This window comes from Podarcis muralis, chromosome 5, assembly GCF_964188315.1.
Source record: "Podarcis muralis chromosome 5, rPodMur119.hap1.1, whole genome shotgun sequence".
Taxonomy (NCBI): Eukaryota; Metazoa; Chordata; class Lepidosauria; order Squamata; family Lacertidae; genus Podarcis; species Podarcis muralis.
Genome location: NC_135659.1, coordinates 56,996,318 through 57,014,275, shown reverse-complemented (window position 1 = coordinate 57,014,275; position 17,958 = coordinate 56,996,318). Strand labels below are relative to the sequence as shown.

The 17,958-nt window shown below is 45.3% G+C and overlaps 1 protein-coding gene across 1 annotated transcript in view; it reads left to right on the top strand.

Annotated features, from left to right (window-relative positions):
- Nucleotides 1-17,958, top strand: part of GRM4 (glutamate metabotropic receptor 4) — a 297,558-nt gene that overhangs the window by 49,455 nt on the left and 230,145 nt on the right. The window contains exon 2 of the mRNA XM_028734059.2: nucleotides 5,205-6,151. Within this exon, the coding sequence (XP_028589892.1) occupies nucleotides 5,621-6,151 (531 nt within the window). The 5' untranslated portion in view covers nucleotides 5,205-5,620. The remainder of the gene's footprint in view (nucleotides 1-5,204; nucleotides 6,152-17,958) is intronic.

Genomic DNA, 17,958 nt, shown 5'->3' with positions numbered 1-17,958 from the left:
TCAAAAAACATTGGGGGGCCTGAAACTGCCATGGCCTCTAGGAGCTGGTGCTTATGCCTGCAAACAAATTGAGATGAATGCTCATTAACTAGCCAACACCATTTAATCTCCCTGCAAACAAACTAGGATGAATGCTCAATCAGCAGGTTATCTGGAAGTGTCCAAAGTCAGTGCACACTTTTGCATGATAAAAAAAATAATCTTCCTAAATAGGGTGATGAATGGTTTGCAGAATTGCTGTTTGGGCTTGAGATGCATAGCTCACACAGCCAATTCAATATTATCATATTTTGAGCTGGCATTGAAAACATGCAGCAGCCAAACAGAGTTTATGTGAATGCTAGGATCATGGAGTGAGCTAAAGGACTGGCATCTCTGTGTAAGTGATTTCACAAGCAAGTCGAGTCATTGCTTGTTGTTGGCTCAGTAGATGACGTACAGAGACACTGATTGGACTCACAGTGTTTTTCAGAGCCTAAAAACTTGCATTAGCAATCCTTTCATTCAGCCCCTTTTCGCTAAGTAATCTTGACATTTCACTGGTTAGTATTGAAAAGTTATTTGTTTTCTAATACGAATATATAATGCAGGGCTTTTCATCTTCAAAGTGGGTTACAAACAGCATGCAATTAATCCACACAACAGCCCTTGTGAAGAAGGTAAGCAACAAACAATTATCTCTCATTTAGGCAAGGGGAGAGAAATGGCTTGCCTGGGCTAGAGCACAGCTCTATATGCGCCTGATATGCGGCTTATGAGTACAGCCTCAGGCAAGTGCTTGGTGGATTATAACTAGGATACTGTCAAACTCCACCAATCCCAGTTTTGGGAATTCTATCCTTTATGGATCAGTTATGAACCAGGCTTCAGACCATCCCAAATCCAATCAGAGGTATATTCAAATCAGCACCTAGAAGCCTTTAGGACCTGGAATTTAGCAATGACACTATTGCAGACCTGAATTCTACCTGCCTCAAGGGATGTCCCATCAAGCACCTCCTCTTATATGACTTCTGCCAAGCATCTTTGAGTGAGGACTTGCTCTGGATATCTTTGCTATCAGAGGCAAGATTCGCCATTGACGGGAGCAGATCCTTCTTTGTAGTGGTATCCCTCTTAGGACAAGCAAAAAGACACTGTTTGCCAGACCTTTGGGACTGAAGGGCTAAGAAACAGAACATTGCATGTTACTTGCATGACTGTTTATGCAGCAGTTGTAAACCTATGGATCACAGGCTTCTCAAGACCTCCTGTGCCTCCCCATTTGGCCTATGGGGCTGTTTTAGCCAAGCCTCCCCAACGTACCCTACACCTGACATCATACCTGACATCAGGTGTGGGGCCACTAAGGACATGGCTGGGTTGAGAGGGGGTTTGCAGAAGGCACCTTCAAAGCCCCATGGACTGAGATTCACAAGGACCTACGATAAGCTGATCACCGGGGATTGCTTAGTGCTGTGCATGGAAATCTCCAGGTTCTGACTTTTTCCAACACTGCCATGCGGCCCCTTATGCAATGTTGTGCTGTTTGATCAGTTTTAACTACGAGACTTTCTGAGTCCCTGATGCTCACTTTCAGGTAGCGTATGGATGAATACCTGGAAGACGGGGGATTCCAGATATATTCTGCATACCAGCTCCTCTCTTTAAACTCCCAGCTATTCTTTGCTGGGAGAGAGCTGTCATGTTAGAAGTGTTTGCACATTTTAATCAAACAGCTTCAGGTGGTGCTTCATCCCTTGAGGAGGAAGGCCAGAAGGTTGTGGCCTAAGAATTGCACTCAACTGTTAATAACAATCTCCCCTTGAGGGAGTTTACTTATATGGACAGATATCAGCATTGACCAACAATCCTGTTTCTTTTCCTGTGCTTTCCAGAGCTTTCATTAGAATTGGTTGTGCAATTTTTGTAGAAAGGCATTTTCCGGGAGGACATCACATTATCAAGATGAATGCAGTGATACCAGGGATGCGGAATGAACACTTGTGACCCATGTTGCTTAAATGGGCTGTTTGTTTGTTTTATTTATTTTGCAGAGGTAAGGAACTGCTATTATCACATTCTACCAGGCAGAGAAAATAGCAGCATAATGGCTTGCCCAAGGTCAGGCAGGATATCCACTGGCAGAGCAGGAAGGGTGGGGTGGAGAGAAGTAAACAGTAGGGCCGGGGCCAGCCCAATATATTTTGCTGCCTGAGGCTATGGATAAGATGGCGCTCCCTCCCCTGCACCATTCCATACACAGAAGCCAGTGAGAGCTGTTGGCTCTCACTTCATCACTGGTGACAAGACAGCATCCTTCATTTTATCACAAGACAGCACACTAGCTAAGAGGGCCTTTGGTCTCCAGTACTTCTACTTACTCCTCCTGGTGTCTGTTTGCTAATGCCACAATAGCAGTAATAGCCACAACGCAGAGTAGCTTGTACAAACATGTATGGCCTGAGTTAGCTGTCTATCATGGCCACTGAGTGTTGGCTCAGGAGGATGGGAATGACTGGAGGCAGGGAGGGTCTCAATGCCTGTGGTGATGTCTTCACTTTGCCTAATGGAAAGACCAGGAACTGGGAGAGGTTTAGCAAGGCCAGGGAGTGAGGCAGAAACAGGCAAGAGTGACAAAAAAAAAGAGGTATCTAACCTATGGTCCTCCAGATGCTACTGGACTACAGATTCTATCATCCCTGGTCACTGGCCATGCTGGCTGGGGCTGATGGGAGTTGGATTCCAGAAACATTGGGATGCAGGAGAGAAACACAGGTTCCCTAATATAAATAGTTGAGTCTGAGCTGCACAAAGGAGTATGCAACTGCACAAAGTCTGCTGCTACCAGGAGGGGGATGTTATATAGCAGTAAAGGACAGTGCCCAATTACCTTGGGGATACCATCACAGGTCTGATGAGGCTTCGGGGTCCTAAATTTTCATGCAAGAAGGGGTGGCTGAGGAAGCATGGCTCTAGCTTAGCCCCCAGAGGGTCCTTGGTTCAAAACTTACTGTGGATGATGCTCTTAATAAATGTGTGAATAAGTTAGTGTCTAGGCTGCAAACTGCAAAATCAATCTGTCTCAGCTTTTTTTTTATGATCGGCTCTACTCCTTCTCTGTTAAAAGGAGTGTGACTGTGACACCTTCGGGATAGACTGGAACCCTGAAATTTATGAAGCTTAGCCTCCTTGTATATGATGAAATTCTAAATCTCCATCCTGATCATTAGCTTGAAACCAACTTCAACTGGCCCAAAAGAGCCTCAGGAGTTTAATTCATAATTTAGTTTTTAATTGGCTCACCTTTTTTTCCTCAGTGCTCTGTTAAACCTTTCTGTCAGACACACACTCGTATTCCTATGTCTCTGCACTGTAAAGGGCTGAAGAGTACATGCTTTGCATGTGAAGATCTCAAGGTCTGGCCCTGACATCTCCAGGTAGGACTGAGAAAGACTCAGGTAGGCTTGAAATCCTGGAGAGCCACTGCCAGCCAATGCAGAGCAGGAGCGGCTAGACTTCAGGCTTTCAGAACCTACATTGTTGTCGTTATTTTACTAACCTCCCCCCCCCCCGCCAAGATCCTGAGCCATCACTTCTTGCACAAAACTGAGCAAGGTGCAAACGACATTTGTTTACCATTAAATAATTCTTAGCCTGGGGATTTGTTTTGAGTGTCAGAACTGGATAGAGCACACAGCCCTTCCACACAAACCCCCACTCCTAGTCATCCCAAACTCTCTTCACTTCAGCAATATTATTTACAGCAGGGGAAAATAATTTATCTGCTGTCAGAAATTCAAAAAAGCCTTGCTGATCTACTGGAAATTACTTAGAGATCTACTGTAGATTCAGATCTACCTTCTGCCCAACCCTTGTGCAGAGAATTACCAAGTTTGATGGACCAATGATCTGACTTGGTATATGGTGCAACTCCTATAATGGTATTCTTCTTCTTATTGTTTATATGAATATTTATATGCTGCACTCATCTTATGGCCACAGATAAAACAAGTACACACTTAAAAGAAAATATATTTAAAATCACAACAGCTATAAAGTGCAACTTCATTAAAAAAGTGCAATGGGAAAACTCACCAAATTCATCAGAACAATTCTACCGCTTTCCTGAATATTGGGACAAGAGTTGGGTCTTTACCTATGTAAAATAATGGAGAGAGCTGGCAAGATAAACCCCAGTGTGGTAGGAGTTCCATATACCACTGGAAAAGCCCTTCCTCAGGTTCCAGGTTTTGTATCTCATCCAATGCAGGGACCATTAGGAGGGCCTCATTTGCTGACTTAAGGAGACAGGAGAGTCAATATGGGAAAAGACACTTTTTTATCTAGCAGCTGGATAACGGGGACCATGACATTCATTAATGTTTTGGCATGTGATGAAAGGAAAGGAGTCTCTCTGACTTGCCTTTATTTCAATATAAGTAGCCACTCTCAACCCTCCAAATAAGTTCACAGCAGCTGAGCCCCATAGCCAATGAAAGACTGCATTTCTTTCTTACATCTCTCACTCTTTGGCAGTGGAATTCAGCTGCCCTGATGATGAGCACTACATAATCTGCTCTATGCCAAATCAGCCCAATACAAAATTGTACTCTACCCATTTTCTCTGGGGTACTTATCCTGCATCTATTAGATGGGTGTATTGATTCAATGAGTTTGTATATTTTTCCTGTACTTCTGCTGTGTGCTAATCTTGCTGTTCAGTTCTGGTTGCCAGATGGAATGAGCAGCTTTTTGAAATCAACAAAGCAGGCAAATGTTTCCCCTTTCCCCTTGGTTTTTTTTTTTTTTTTTAAATATGGTTGTTAATAAGCACTTACAAGGTAAAATGAATTTATTCATCCTTTCCTGCCAAAGGGGAAAACAAAGGTTGGCTTTCATGGATTTGGGTGTTCTATGTAGCCCAGCAAGTTGTCAGTAGTGCAAACCTGCTTCAAATCTGTGAATGAGATACAGAGGTTAGGCATCTTCAAAAACAATGTTTCTCCCCCCCCCTCCCTCTCTGTGTTGCTTTTGTACAAACATGGTCTCTCTCAAAGCATAATGAAATAAGAGTGATGAAACTGATCAAGTGAATCCTGAAGCTTTTTGTACAATAACTCACACCATTCTGTCAAGCTCCCTGATAAAAAGATCTGAATAGCTAATGTCCTTTTTTATGCTTCCATTTGATTTTCTTTCTGTTTCTCTCTTTCCCTTTCAAGGATTGTGGAGAAAGGAACAAAAGGGATATACATCTCCATGTGAAGTTATGCCAAGCTTGAAGCCCTTCTTTCGTTGCTTGGCTGCAATCCTCCAGAGGACCGAAAAGGGGACCTTGTAAACGCCTCAAAACTCTGCACTTTCTTCACCACCTGCCTTGGAATGGATACTGGAGTAGACTGGAAATCTTGACAGAAAAGCGACAGGGAAGAGAACCATGGTTTGTCCCCTCCAGAAGACCACTGATCAATTTCCCCTTTCAGTATTGGCCCTTTGAAGGTTATTCCTCTCCCCTCTCCAGAGTTCAATGTGGAACCAGTCTGCAAGCCAGCAAAGCTAAGTAGTTTTTGATGACAAGAGTCCCTGATCTCCATGGGTCTTTAGGTTGGAAGGGTTGAGTTTCAAGGGGTCTTTGGCAATGATTGGGAAGAACTGGGGATCTTTGTGCATGGAGCAACTCTCCTTCTGTCTTTTCCTGAGTGTCTGCTGTGACTGGTGGTATCATCCAGTCAGCTCAGCTAAACCGAAAGGTCAAGGACATCCCCACATGAACTCTATCCGTCTTGATGGGGATATCACCCTTGGAGGCCTCTTCCCTGTCCATGGGAGGGGCTCCGAGGGCAAGGCATGTGGTGAGCTGAAGAAAGAGAAGGGGATTCACCGCCTAGAGGCCATGCTTTTTGCTCTGGATCGCATCAACAACGATCCTGACTTACTCCCCAATATCACCTTGGGTGCTCGCATCCTTGACACCTGCTCTCGAGATACCCATGCCTTGGAACAGTCCCTCACCTTTGTCCAGGCCTTGATTGAGAAGGACAGCACAGAGGTGCGCTGTGTCAATGGTGGGCCACCTATCATCACCAAGCCAGAGCGTGTGGTTGGGGTGATTGGCGCGTCCGGCAGCTCCGTCTCCATCATGGTGGCCAACATATTGCGCCTCTTCAAGGTAAGCGAGTGTGAGCTTCCTCTTCTCCTTTTCCACCTCCTCCTTTCACTGCACAGGATCATTTGCAATTCAATCCTTTTTCTCCTTCCCGCCGCAGCTGCTAAAATCACCACCAGCGACTGTTAAGTGGAAAAAACATTAAAGTAGTTTTTACAATAATTATACAGGCTAAGTTCTTGCTCCCTGGCGGGGAAAAGGGAGGAGAACAGAATCTCTTTCTGCGTCTCTGTGGGTGTTTAAAGAGCTCCCTGTCTCCCTTGGGGAGGCTGACCCTTCCTCTCCCTTCCAACCATGATATTTTGAGCAGGGTTTCTCCCCTCCCCCCCTTCTGCATCTGCCACTTGTGTGAGGGAAAGCTGGTGAGCCGATGCCATGAGATATTGTGGGGAGGGCGTTCTTCAGCGTGGAGAAGGGTGGAGGGAATTATATGGTTCATTTTACAGCTGAGAAGAATATTCATGCTGCGTGTATCCCAGAAGCTGCTGTGGGAGGGTGAGGGGGTGTGGAGAATGAGAGACTTGCTCCGTGAAAGCGTTTATAAACCAGCATGAGGGGAAAGACCTTCTTCTAATGCACGTGGTAATTTCTAACCCTGGGGGGATGCAGTTGGCACTAGGGGCATGTGACGGACATCTCCCTGGCCTAATTTACCTCAGAATATCCAGCACTAGGCTACCCAGAAGAATTATCCCATACCTCTCATTCCAAAAATTCTCAGTCACATTGACAGCAACATATCCACCCCACTACAATTTTGTTTAAAAAAATAGTGCTGGGTGGAATTGCAAAGTGTATCATGAGAGGGGGTGTGTTCCTCTTAAGAGAAAATAATTGTGTTCATGGAATTACTACTCATGTGGCAGACTCGCTGTGTAAGGCAGCACACCTGACATTGCTGATGTGTTTTAAATTCCAATGTAAACCAGTGGTTTCTGTACTGTAATACCAGTATCTATGGGTCTAATGGGAGCAAGTGGCATTTGGCAAATTTCATATCAGGAGTGGGAAACACTTTTCAACCTGAGGGTCAAATGCCTTTCTGATCAACCTTCTGAGGCCTGCATGCCACTGGAGGCTGCCCTTTAACCAGAGGCAAAAGTGGGCACAGCAGTGAATGTAAAATTTTGCCTTTATGCAATATGCTTTCTCCACATGGGGTGCGGGTGGAACTGTGGGTTAAACCACAGAGCCTAGGACTTGCTGATCAGAAGGTTGGTGGTTCGAATCCCTGCAACGGGGTGAGCTCCCGTTGCTGGGTCCCTGCTCCTGCCAACCTAGCAGTTCGAAAGCACATCAAGTGCAAGTAGATAAATAGGTACCACTCCAGCGGGAAGGTAAATGGCATTTCTGTGCGCTGCTCTGGTTCACCAGAAATGGCTTAGTCATGCTGGCCACATGACCTGGAAGCTGTACACCGGCTCCCTCGGCCAGTAAAGCAAGATGAACGCTGCAACCCCAGAGTTGGTCACGACTGGACCTAATGGTCAGGGGTCCCTTTGCCTTTACCTTCTCCATATACTATCAGAAAACCCTCCCTGCTTCCATCCACATTCCAGCCATGCACTAGAGGAGGGTGTGAGGCAAGGCCAGGGAGGGGGGTATGTGGTATGATCTGGAGAAAGTCCCAAGGGCCAGCTCGAGAGCCCTGGAGGGTCACATTCAGCCCTGAAGCCTGATGTTCCCTACCCTTGTTTTAGGTTAATAGTCATGAACCCCTGTTACACAAATGTCTGTGTGGAGTTTGGGTGTGGATTGTGTAATGGATACGATGGGTTCAGTGCCTGACCTCTCAGCCCTTCATTTAAAGGTTTTAATACTACTTGTTAATTTGGTCAGGCACGGGGGTGGCGCTGTGGGTTAAACCACAGAGCCTAGGACTTGCCGATCAGAAGGTCGGCGGTTCAGATCCCCGTGACAGGGTGAGCTCCCGTTGTTTGGTCCCAGCTCCTGCCAACCTAGCAGTTCGAAAGCACATCAAAGTGCAAGTAGATAAATAGGTACCGCTCCGGTGGGAAGGTAAACGGTGTTTTTGTGTGCTGCTCTGGTTCACCAGAAGCAGCTTAGTCATGCTGGCCACATGACCCGGAAGCTGTAAGCTGGCTCCCTCGGCCAATAAAGCGAGATGAGCGCCGCAACCCCAGAGTTGGCCACGACTGGACCTAATGGTCAGGGGTCCCTTTACCTTTTACCTTTATTGATTTGGTCAGTGGACAGTGGTCAGCTGATTTCCTGTCACGTTCTCCTTCTGTGTTGGAGTTGTCATTCTGTCTAATTCCTTAAGGCAGCTGCTCTTGAGCTCTTTCCCAGTTTGGCACTGGAATTGTGTTTGTATGTACCAGTGGCACTCTTAGGTATGGGCTCCAGAGTAGAAGATCAGAGTAGTGCCACTTCACTGGATGATGCGGGTGAGGAGGCATCTGCAGCAGCATGGGGAAATGTGCTGTGAATCACTGTGCCAGCCAAGGCTGAAGCTACCCACCATCTGCCTCCCCCCAGAATGGTTCTGGACTCCATGTGGGAGGAGAGCAGAACGGCCAGGGTGGTGTGAGAGAGGGGGAGAGCAGCCAGGCACCTTATCCAGGAAGTGCTCACATTTGACAGCAAATCTGGTGTGTGTTGAAGGGATGGCACCTCTCAGCCCCAGGGAGAGGTTGGTCCTAATAAGGTCCACTGTTGCTCTTGACTCTTTCTGGTGGAGTGACATAGCTACCTGCAACTTTAGTAACCCTCGGGATGTGGAATACATTCTTTCTTTGAATAGAATTATTTTTCTCTTTTTACTCTGAATTGTAGGTTGCCAGAGGTTTCCTGTGACAAGGCTAGATCTTTCCACACCTACAGACTGCTGAACTGGTTGCTTAGGAGTACAATTCCACGTAGATGTCTTTGTGGTTCAGCTGAACTAGGCAATACTTGCATGAAACATGGCCAGATGTTTCATTCTCAGTAGCAACATTTTATACATTTGGGCAAATGCTCAGGTGCATTCAGCAAGTCACACAAATACTTTCCCGTGGCTGCAAATGCCAGAAGCAGGCCACTTTCCATCCCCAAAGGGGATGAACTTTTGTAATGAGTAACATTACTGTGGCTACAGTGGCTCTAAGGACCATTCAGGAAAACTGGCAAAGACTTTTCTCTTCCGCCAGCTTCCAGTGCTGAGGACCTTGGTGAGTTCCTATGCTGTGGATTAGAACTCCCTCGTTGAATGGTTGTTTCAAGGGTATCATTTTAATTAATATTGTTCTTTATGTATTCTGAAGATGTCAGACAAAGAAATATTAAAATATTTGCATTTCTATTTACTGCCTCTATTTGCATATGAAAACAAGATACAGGGTGCAAGCATCATTTGTTACTAACAGAGTAATTCCAAGCATATGCACTCAGAAGGATGTCTGATTGATGTCAATGGGATTTACTGCCAGGTAAATGTGCAGAAGACTGCAGACTTCCTCTCTCTAGAAGTAAGAGAAGTAAACAAACAAATAATCATTTGATACCTTTTGACATATGTATTGCGTCCTGAGCTTTCGTAGGCATGAGTTTACTTTATTATTTGCATGAAATCTTTATGTGTGTAAGTCTACTGAAGCCAAGAGCCTGTGAAATGTCAGAACATACATTTCCCAGTCTTTCACCATGCTATTAGTCACCTGTACAGAACACATCCAGGGTGTTTGCAGAGTCTTTTTGGGAGGGCGGATACCTTTCCTGGTTTGAGAAGCAACTGGATTTTGCTGTGTTGCAATCTATTTTCTCTGGCACTGAGCCAACATAACTTAGTGGTTAGAGTGTTGGACTAGGACCAGGGAGACCAGGGTTCAAATCCCCACTTGGCCATGAAGCTCACTGGATGACCTTGGCCATTAATTGCCTCTCAGACTAACCTACGTCACAGGATTGCTGTGGGAGTTAAATGAGAAGAAGAGAACCATGTATACACACACACACACACACACACACACACACACAAACACACACACTCTTAATTGAATGGAGTATGAAAAACTTGCGGTGATGAGAAAAATGTCCTTCTTACCTTCCCTAAATGGACCCCTGTAGAGCATGTAAGCCCCTTCCTAGCTGCAAATAGCCAATGTCTCCTGCTGATCATGCTTTCAGAATTACCTAGTTCTATTCCATGGATCCAGTAAAAGCTTACTCCCAAACTTTCCTTCAGCTGAAAAGTTAGGCAGTTTATGTTGTAAGTGGGAAGTGCTCATAGATCTGCGTTGATTCTTGCTGTGAGGTTCCAAAGTGCATGGATTTGTTAGACTCTAAGCTGAGAGTTCAAGAAGCACACACCTCACCTTCAAACCTATCCTCTTGCGGCATTGCAGTGATGTGCGAGACTGTTTGAGGGAAGTTTGATGTTCCTTCTTTAATAGGCATTTTATTGCATTGTTCACAGTGCTGCTTAATTTTTTTATTTTTTATTTTTGCAGACATACCACCCTGGGCTCTGATTTACCTGCTAACCAAAGCAGGCTAGAGTCTGGTGTCTGGCTAGTGGGCTGTATTCACACACACACATAGGTGTATTCTCAAGGATGCCATGGGAGGTGATGTAAAATGCAGGAAGCAGAAGCATTTTTAGCACAGCAAGTCTCCATAGTATCTTAGACAGAGTGAGCCATTTTGCCAGGTGTCAGAGAAGTTCGAAGGCAAATCCATCAAGATAAAATCCTTTGGATGGAAACTTACCCCATACATGTGCTGTGGATTAATGTCCTTGTAAATTGTGTCTCACAGTTCCATAGTGGTGGAAACAACAGCTGTAATGCAGTGGTAAATTCTGAAGTGGAGGAACCCTCCATAGTCATGCCCCCAGGGAGACAGAGAATTCATAGCCATGCCACTGTATGGATCCATATGTTAGGAATACAAATATTATTAATTTGTGTCGGTGAAGCCATTAAAAAAAAATCAAAATACATAACACAGAATAAAATGCTATACACAGTCAGTGGCGTAGCGTGGGGGGTGCAGGGGGGGCCGGCCGCACCGGGCGCAACATCTGGGGTTAGGGCAAATCCACGGGTTAGGGGGCACAAATCCACGGGTTAGGGGGCGCAAATTACTTGCCTTGCCCCGGGTGCTGACAACCCACGCTACGCCACTGTACACAGTTAAAGTGATGGTTAAAACCATGCATTTTGTCAGATAAGAGTTTGCTTCCTGAAGAATTTAATTTATAATCCCCACAAACCTTTCCCCTTAAAATTGCCACTCTAAAGGCAAAACAGGCCACTTTTCAGAGGTATAGGGGGACCTGCCTCTAATAAAAAGTTAATCAAATATCCAATTGATTTCCCAACTGGGATATTTAAATGTTTGAACTAGGCTGCTCTTATATTATTGTAGATTGGGCAAACCTGTAAATAGTGAGGTAAATCTTCAGTATCTGTCCTCCAAACCTCCAATCTTATAATCCTGGCTAATACTGCCCCACCAGATGATGCCATCACTCCTAGTGTGGAAGAGGAATCAGAGTGGCATTTCCTGAGGTTCCTGCTGGCTGCAGGAGAGAGATCTGTAAAAAATTGCCTCTCCATGTGGTCTACTTCATATGTTTATATACATCAGGTGTGAGGATCATTTGGCCCTCCAGATGTTTCTGGATGTCATGAACTGACATTAGGCCTGACACCCAGCCAAGTCTGTGGAGATGAAAATCTTCCAAGTCTGTTTTTGATAATAAAGAGGTAATGCCAACTTTGGACTGTGTGAGGAGTGGCTGGCACACTCTGTGACACCAGCAAACAGACCCCACCCACTCTCAGACCCCACCCAGTCCAAAGCTGTCTCTTTCTTCCCTTGCTAAAGCTGTGCTTGCCCCATCCTTTAAAGCAGGAACCAAGGGAGTATGTCACTCGCTGGATCAATGCCTTAGCTTGCTTAGCCAGACATACCACCTGCTCTGCCTTTAGCTGTTGCATTGACTATGTAGTGTACTGATATGAGCATTAAAGTTTTTGGCAGAAACCACAATCTGAGTTTGTGCTCTTCATCCAGTGAGAGACAGGATATTAGAGGGAGTAAAGTGTGTGCTAATTGAATACTCCTTTTGCTTGCTGTATGCATACATAGTTGCAAAGTTCTTGCATCCACATGCAAACTAGTATAAGACATGGAGCTGCCTTGCTATATCTTTTGTTGTCGTGCATTCTTTTTGGAAGTGCTACCAGCCATTTCAAATAGTTCTGCTCTGAATGGATACTTACAAGACTGAAAGTACAAAGGGCTGCAAAATAGGAAAAATCCAGATGACTCTTTCACAGTGGGTTGTTTAAAGCATTTGAAAGAGTTCTGGTGGGCAGTGGAGTTTTCATCGATTCAACTCTTACTATTGCATAAATTCTTTGAAGGTCACAGCCACTGTTGAATGAAACATCCCTTTTCATTGTGTTCTCCGAATTGTTTGGCAGATGGGGATACTTTGTACAATCGGTGACCCTTTGTGGGAGAGGGAGCAAGTACATATAAAACCTTTCCAAATAACAAGGTAGATTATGCCAGTGTTATGGATGCCAGTGTTAGACCTGCCTATGTTGGGCCCACCTTGCAAAAAGTACTCCAGAGGAGGGAGAGTAAGAGAACGCTTCCAGATAGTATGTTTTTTTGGAATGAGTTTTAGGGGTTCGGAGATGCAGCATGTCCGACATCTTCAAGCTATGTATGGACTGTACTCTATTTATTATGATGATTTATTGAATTTTGTTAGTTGCTTTATCTTGCCCAGGGCAACCCAAAGTGATTTACAACCCAAGTCTCTTGGGAGCTGGGAATATTGCCATGGGCTCTAGAACAAAGCTTATGGGGAATGGGTGAAGTTATCTATAGCCAGGTGTGCCAACTCTAGGTGGCTGACGTGTCCCCAGCCCCCTTAATCTTTGTTGGAAAGGGGACTGTTGTGCATCACACACATGCAATGTCACACGCACCACACATAGGGCAGCCAGCCAGCTCCAGCAAAGCGCTCAACCTTCTCTGGATGATGTGATGCCACTTGTGTGTCACTCACATGACATCACATGCGCATGAAACGCATCACCACCCCAATCTTGGGGACAACCTGGCGCCTCTGACTCTAGTTGATAATATTTTAAAATTTAAATAATAATGTTTAAATTAAAATTCAATACGTTCTTTGCATACCAGCATATAAGTACCCTTCTAAAAGGAGGAAAAGAAAATGTCCCTGCCTCCTACCCCCACCGGAACATTTCTGACACAGGAGCAGTGGCAGCAGAAACACCGAGAGCCAGTGTGGTGTAGGGGTTAAGAGAGGTAGACTCGTAATCTGGTGAACCGGGTTCGCATCTCCGCTCCTCCACATGCAGCTGCTGGGTGACCTTGGGCTAGTCACAATTCTCTGAAGTCTCTCGGCCCCACTCACCTCACAGAGTGTTTGTTGTGGGGGAGGAAGGGAAAGGAGAATGGTAGCCGCTTTGAGACTCCTTTGGGTAGTGATAAAGTGGGATATCAAATTCAAACTCTTCTTCTTCTTCTTCTTCCTTGCAGGGGAAAAGTGTGAGTATGTGAAATTCTCAGCATATCAGCAGAACAGAGCTCGCCATAGTGTGGGGACTATATACAGTGGTGCGGCTAAGTAATTTTAGACTCTGGACTTAATGGTCTTCTGGCTCCGCTTCTTTAGATGATAATGTGTATTACTTCACACTTCCTTCCAAATGTGAGAAGCCAGCCCTGCTGCATTTGGAGGCTCACCAATTCATTTTGCTGAGTGGGGCTCTGGATATTTGCCCCAAAGTCCTGACCTGATGGCACTATGACCAGATACTGTATTAGTAGTGTAGAATGGAGCTAGTGCTGGTAAAGTGTCAGCAAAACAAAGCACCTTGCTATTTGTTCCTGTGCCCTAAAATCAGGTGCATGTGTGTCTGTGAGGAAGCTGCCAAATGGATGCAGTGCTGGTGCTGTTATTATTATTAATTGCCTTCCTGCCCCCAGGGTTATAGCTAATATAAAACAAGAAATATGGAAACAACCACACATATGAAAGCATTAATTAAAACAGAAAAAAGCAAATATAAAGGATGAAGTTTAGAATCCAGCAAAAGCCAGGCAGAAAAAAATAATGTTTACAGTGCACCTAAAGTTAGGTAAAGATGGAGCAGTCTGACCTCTCTCCAGAGGGAGTTCACAGCTGGGGGGCTGCAGCAGGAAAAGCCCTGTCTCAAGTAGGGAGAGGAGGATCTGTCAATTTCATTTTTCCAGTCTTGAGTTCAATTTTCCACATTTTGCAGCCATCTGAATTTTTTTTTTTTAAAAAAATCTGCATGAAAATCTATCAGCATTTTAATTTTTATCTGCAGTTTTGACTGCATTCCAATATAGGTAAGTTCAGCTTGTTGGGATACATTGTTGTTATTTGTGCTCCTGACAATATGTCTGGAATGAGCACAGGATATGCGAGCAATCTATGGCAAGCAGCTGTGCATTTGATAGGAAAGAGCAAGTTGAGTGTGACATTAAGAGAGTCCTGCCGTTCAGTGGATTGTCTTACAGAGGCTGAGTTGTAACTTACTATGCTGATGTGGTGCTCAGCAAGAATAAGCAGTATGTTGTATGTGCTGTGACTGAGAGATTAATGCTGCCCTCTCCTAACTTAGTCTGAACAGGTAAGATGGATAAGAAAGGTGGGTGATGGGGAGGGAGGAATATCTGTCTAGCCTTATAACAAGATGATTGGGAAATGAGGGGTGAGTTGGGGTGTGTAAAAAAATGCTCCCCCTTTGAAGAAGGGTTGGCATTCTGAGGGGCATGAGCACTTACTTTATGTTGGCTACTATGATTAAATGCTAAATGGATAATTAACACGATTCAAACTGAGAGGGAGTGCCCAATTTCTGCTACATTGTTGCAAAGAGCATTTTAGGGAACTTGTCCCAGGTTGCACAGTGAATATGTGGCAGGAGTGGAACTGAGCCACATAAATAATCCAACAGCCAATGGGAACACTCTTTCATCCAGTTGAATTAGTTGCTAATGGTGAATGACGACTCTTTCTTTCATAAAATATGACCTGATGATAAATCTCAACCATCTTTCACTTCCGTTGTAATGTTAAGATATGTTCAGAAGCCTCTGCGTGGTTGTCTTGTACAGACTAATGCTCTCAACTTATCTGCTTTCCAACCCGTTAATAGATAGTATATGAAACCATATTAATATATATCATCCTGACACCAGATATTGCAGATGATTGGATAATGGGGCTGCGGATTATACACCCAAAGTGTGAAATCACATCTTCTCTCAGTTCCTAATAGCTGAATGATTGCCATAGCTTGACACGTTTTTCATTCAGAACAGAGGCAGCTACCTGCTAAGTAGTCATGGTACAGACTCTATTGCCAAACAAATAGGAATAAAGTGTGATTGGTTGATGCAACGTGAGATGTCAGGCCCATAAGAAGTGCTTATGTGGCCTTCACCTTATCACCTCATCATTTCTCAGTATATTATATCTTATTTCCTGCACCATATTCCAGTACTTATTCCAGACGATAGGGTAGGAACTACAGCAACAGATGGGCTGATGTGCATGTGTGTGGGGCAAGTAGTATGGGTTTCTTTGAAGACCAGGGGTGGGGGATTGGATCTGGCCAGTGGGCCAGAACCATACCTCCCCCTCTGTGGACCAAGTTTGATGGGTGGCCTCACTGTCAGCTGCTTGACATCACAATCACATCAGCCGATCCATTTTCCTTTGCCCGAACAGTTTGAAGTCAAACTGTGTGGATAAAGGTGCAGTGCTTTGCAAGCGCTGACAACCAGCTGATCATCAGCACTTAGCAAGCATTTTCCTTTGCCTCTGTAGGACTTTGCAGACCCCGTTGATCAGCAGCATATGTAAGCCCTGCCTTTTTCACCAAGTTAAGTCTTTACCTGAGCCATACACATATGATGTCAGGTATAGAGCAGGTGGCGTGCTCAATACAACCTTGTGAGCCTAATGGGAAGGCCTGGAGGGCGTCATTAGGCCTCTCTGCTGGAAGTTCCTCATGGCTGCTGAAGGCTAAGCTAGTGATTCTGACTCTGCTTCTTTAAGGTTGGTCAGTATTAGAGCTCATGGGAAATGGCAGCAAGGCAGGTCAGTTGACACAGTACCATGGAAAGCACCAAGAGAGCAACTTGACCCAAGAATGGTTGGAGGTGAACTAAAGCCTTTGGGACCTCTACTTCTACCCCCTCCCTTTTTCTGAGCACTAGAGCCCTTGAAGGGTCAACCTTCTGGCTTGAAAATGGACACTTCTTCTGCACTCATAAGAGCCTGCTGGATTAGGTCAATGGGCCATCTAGTTCAGCATCCTGTTTCCCATCCAGATGCTTGTGGGGGAACCCTAAATCAGAACCCAAGCAGAAACTGGTATTCAGAAGCAATACTGCTTCTCACCTCTGATTTTGACTTCATGGCCTCCCACCTGGTACACTCCCAGTGCTGTTGGACAAATGAGGCAGCTTGGGAGGAAATTGGTTCCTTGGTCCCCAAGGAGGCACCCATGAGGATCCTAGTGCCACCCAATGGGGCTCGGGGAGAGAGCCTCTGGCATGGGAGGGAAGGCCAAGCCTCCATACTCTCTGGGGTAACTGTGCCCCTGAAGGACCAGGTGCGCAGCCTGGGAGTCATTTTGGACTCACAGCTGTCCATAGAGGCGCAGGTCAATTCTGTGTCTAGGGCAGCTGTTTACCAGCTCCATCTGGTACACAGGCTGAGACCCTACCTGCCTGCAGACTGTCTTGCCAGAGTGGTGCATGCTCTAGTTATCTCTCACTTTGACTACTGCAATGCGCTCTATGTGGGGCTACCTTTGAAGGTGACCCGGAAACTACAACTAATCCAGAATGCGGCAGCTAGACTGGTGACTGGGAGTGGCCGCCAAGACCACATAACACCGGTCTTGAAAGACCTACATTGGCTCCCAGTACGTTTCTGAGCACAGTTCAAAGTTTTGGTGCTGACCTTTAAAGCCTTAACGGCCTTGGCCCAGTATACCTGAAGGAGCGTCTCCACCCCAATCGTTCACCGCTGAGGTCCAGTACTGAGGGCCTTCTGGCGGTTCCCTCACTGCGAGAAGCCAAGTTATAGGGAACCAGGCAGAGGGCCTTCTTGGTAGTGGCACCCGCCCTGTGGAATGCCCTCCCACCAGATGTCAAAGAGAAAAACAACTAGCAGACTGTTAGAAGACATCTGAAGGCAGCCCTGTTTAGGGAAGTTTTTAATGTTTAGCAGATTATTGTATTTTAATATTTTGTTGGAAGCCACCCAGAGTGGCTGGGAAAACCCAGCCAGATGGGTGGGATATAAATAATAAATTATTATTATTGTTGTTACTTGGGGGTCTAGCTATGGCAGCCTGTGTCTCCACTGGGGTTCTTCCCCCATCTTTCTGAGGTTTTGATATCCACCCTATCTTTGCTCCGTTCCTTCTGCCCCAGGCTAAACCCCCCTCATTTTTTATAAGTGGAGCCTCCTGGCAGTGTCCAAATGTGGCTTCCTCCAGAGCCTTGCCTGGTGTTGTGGATCAGGACTTACTTGAAGGGCCAGATGCTGGCAAGGACCTAGCAAGCCCCAGTAGCCCACTTTATATAGGCACAAGCATCCCACCCTTAATGCCAACATGACTAAATAGCCAAGCGCAGGAGAATAGCTGGGAGCACAAACTTTTGTAAGATTTTAATAATTCTGATCAGTCGGGAATTTGTAGGACATAATATGATATAACAAAAATGATAGATTCTTTAAAAAGTACATTAGAAGGAAGAAAGCTGCAGGA